This window comes from Pollicipes pollicipes, unplaced genomic scaffold, assembly GCF_011947565.3.
Source record: "Pollicipes pollicipes isolate AB1234 unplaced genomic scaffold, Ppol_2.1 Scaffold_6686;HRSCAF=7923_pilon_pilon_pilon, whole genome shotgun sequence".
NCBI classification, from domain to species: Eukaryota; Metazoa; Arthropoda; class Thecostraca; order Pollicipedomorpha; family Pollicipedidae; genus Pollicipes; species Pollicipes pollicipes.
In genome coordinates, this window is record NW_023596921.1 from 2,917,870 (window position 1) to 2,920,746 (window position 2,877).

Consider the following 2,877-nt stretch of genomic DNA (forward strand, 5'->3'; position numbering starts at 1 on the left):
ACCAAGTATGCTCGAGGTGTTGAAACGAATGGCCGCCAGCTGTCAATATCAGAGACGCACTCTGTACGGTTCCGGCGGCTAGGGACCTCCAGCGAACGGCACGGCAGGCGGTGGCGGCCCATTGTCTTCCTCCGCCATCTCCCATTTTCATACAACAGCTGATTACAAACAACATTTTTGTTTGGATGAAATGGGATTTAAACACCTTAGAAGTCTAAAAATGTAACCAATTCCGTTTTCTTGTTATCACTTCGATCAAAAAAATAAATTTCAAGGTAAGCTTTCCTGTTTTATCGTGTTTATGGTTGTGGTCGAACTATTTTATCAAGCAGAATGTTGTGACCAGCTGGCTAAAAGCTCCGCTATATGCGCGACAATTTTAGGTTGAAGGATTCCCTGTATTGCGACCGAGAGCAGATCACTGACTCCGAGAAGCGTCTGGTTATGGGTAGGAAATGGTGGATGGTTGAAGACGTATGGTTGGGACTGTGTTATTGGGGTTTATGCCCCTAGCTAGTATTTTGGCGAAGTGATGGGGAAATCGCGAGATACATCCACGTCTTAGATGCACGGGTGCCTAAGATACGGATTAGTGTGTAATATGAGACCGCATGAGACCTTGACAAGTGAAACTTCTTTGTGAGCGTGGTTTCAAGGTCCCGTGCATCTCCCAGCACCTGATCTAAAGGTTTTTATATGACCAGATCAGTACGTTGTGAGGCATTAAGCCTTTACATGGCTAGTCTAGTCCAAGCTGTTATCTCACTTGTGTGACATCAGAGTACTATGATGAAAGACAACAGTAGTGAAGCCATGAAGTCCGATGGAAATCCAGTTGCTATATGGGAGGCAAAATTCAAGAAGGACACACTGGTTGGTAGAGACTTCAGGTAAGGCTACCTCATTTCTGTAATGCAAAAAGGACATGTTTGCATGGTGAATGAAGGCCTGGGGTGTGGGATGCAGACAAAGGTATTAGCTTACTGCAAAGTACTGAGGCGGTCATTGAATCTAACCTACAGTATGGTGTTTTCCTTACTATGGGTATGGGCAAGTCATGATTTTTGAAAATCTAATGGTCCAAAATTGTCATGCACAAACCAAATGTACTTCAAAATGACTTCCAAATAACTCACAAAATGTCAAAACAGCTCAGGATTGACTTTATTTTTGATGCGGGCTAAATTGATTGAGGTAATGACATTCTGGTGACCAAATTGGATGAGCTGGGGTAGTTTGAATAACTCGCTGAAATTACTGAAGTTATGGAAGCTAGCAATGCTACCATGTGTGTCCTGTAGAGATCACATTGGTAAGTATGTGTATTTAATGGAATACTTCACTAATTAATTTTAAGGTTTTGGTGCATCTTATATAGCTTTCCATATCTTGTATAAATTCAAATATAAAATAGAATGAACTTTTCTTCATTGTAAAATTTGATATACCTAAAAACAGCATGAGTCTTGCAAGTATTTATTTTTATAAGCATATTAAAACATCCTTTTACTATGGCCATGTGTGTGTTAGCATATCCTGAACCTTCTCAATTTGTATTGTTTGTATAATCCATGTTAAATGCCTACCTTTCAGGGGCAGGAAACTTTGAAGTCCAAAATAGCTTTATGCTTTTCATACTTGTGGAAACAAGTATATCATAACTTTTGGCTGCTTGTGTATGAAGGCACCATTTTTGACTAAACTACTTAACATCAGTGCCTAGCTGGGAACCAACCATACAGTAAAGATTAAATAACATGTTAAGTTTGTCTGTACAGTAATCTTTTATAGTTTCATGTTCTTGTGGAAAAGGTTTTTAAATCTACAGTACCAAGAGATTAATAAAACTGCATAGCAATACCTAAGGTTTTTCAGGATAGATAATCCTATCTAGCATTGATCTAGCATTCATCTTCTATTAAATGTCAGACCATTACTTCAAATAATTGATAACTGCTTTGCTTTTTTGCATTGACCTTGATGTGCATCTATTGCAAACATCTCCCCTATGTTTTTGAACTTGGGATGAATGTCAAGTGATGCTGATGTCTTGCCTGATTTTCTGGCAGGGAATATTGGAAGCTGCATGTACCAAAGATTTATGCCCCTGATGAGAGCACCAACTTTCTGCATATCACCTATGATGATGAAAGTACACAGAAACTGCTCTTTGATACCCTGAAGCAGTTTATATGCATTGACAACCCAGCAGAAGTTCTGAAGGTATGTGCCTCGGTATACATCTTCATAGAGTAAAGCTGAATACCTGCTTGGTATGGATTATATTTTTCAATCATTTGAAATGTGCTGAACCAACTTCCTCAAGCTCTTGACCAGACAGATCTCTCTTCATAGTGCTTGGAATACACCAATACTGCTGTATTGCTGTACATGCCAAGTTGATTTGTTATTGCAGTATTTTTATAAATATTTCAATGCTGCTTTGTTGAACATTTTTGTACAGGCCTTATTACCAAACATGCCTGCATTAAGCATGGAGACAACTCTTGGCTCCCATTGGTCATTTGAATGCTGGCTTTTTGGGCATGCAGTCACACAGCTGCTGTGCCCCCAGCACCTGAAGGAGCTGACCACGCCAGCAGCTCTCTGCGGCAAGGTGTTCCGCATGGGCGAGGCCACATACAGCTGTCGGGACTGTGGCCAGGACCCCACCTGTGTCCTCTGCCGGGACTGCTTCAAGGCATCTGCCCATCAACAGCACAGGCAAGCATCACCCCAGACCTAGTTGTTGTTGTTGTTGTTGTTTTTTTTTTCTCTCTCTCTCTCTCGTCATCTCTCTCTCTCTCTCTCTCTCGCTCTCATCTCTCTCTCTCTTCTCTCTCTCTCTACTCTCTCTCTCTCTCTCTCCGTCTCTCT

At 41.1% G+C, this 2,877-nt stretch overlaps 1 protein-coding gene across 1 annotated transcript in view; it reads left to right on the top strand.

Annotated features, from left to right (window-relative positions):
- The first annotated feature begins 419 nt into the window (after positions 1-419).
- The window catches only part of Ubr1 (Ubr1 ubiquitin ligase), a 30,097-nt gene continuing 27,639 nt past the window's right edge, over positions 420-2,877 (top strand). Inside the window, exons 1-3 of the mRNA XM_037230553.1 lie at positions 420-890; positions 2,070-2,223; positions 2,576-2,724. Of these exons, the coding sequence (XP_037086448.1) occupies positions 787-890; positions 2,070-2,223; positions 2,576-2,724 (407 nt within the window). The 5' untranslated portion in view covers positions 420-786. The remainder of the gene's footprint in view (positions 891-2,069; positions 2,224-2,575; positions 2,725-2,877) is intronic.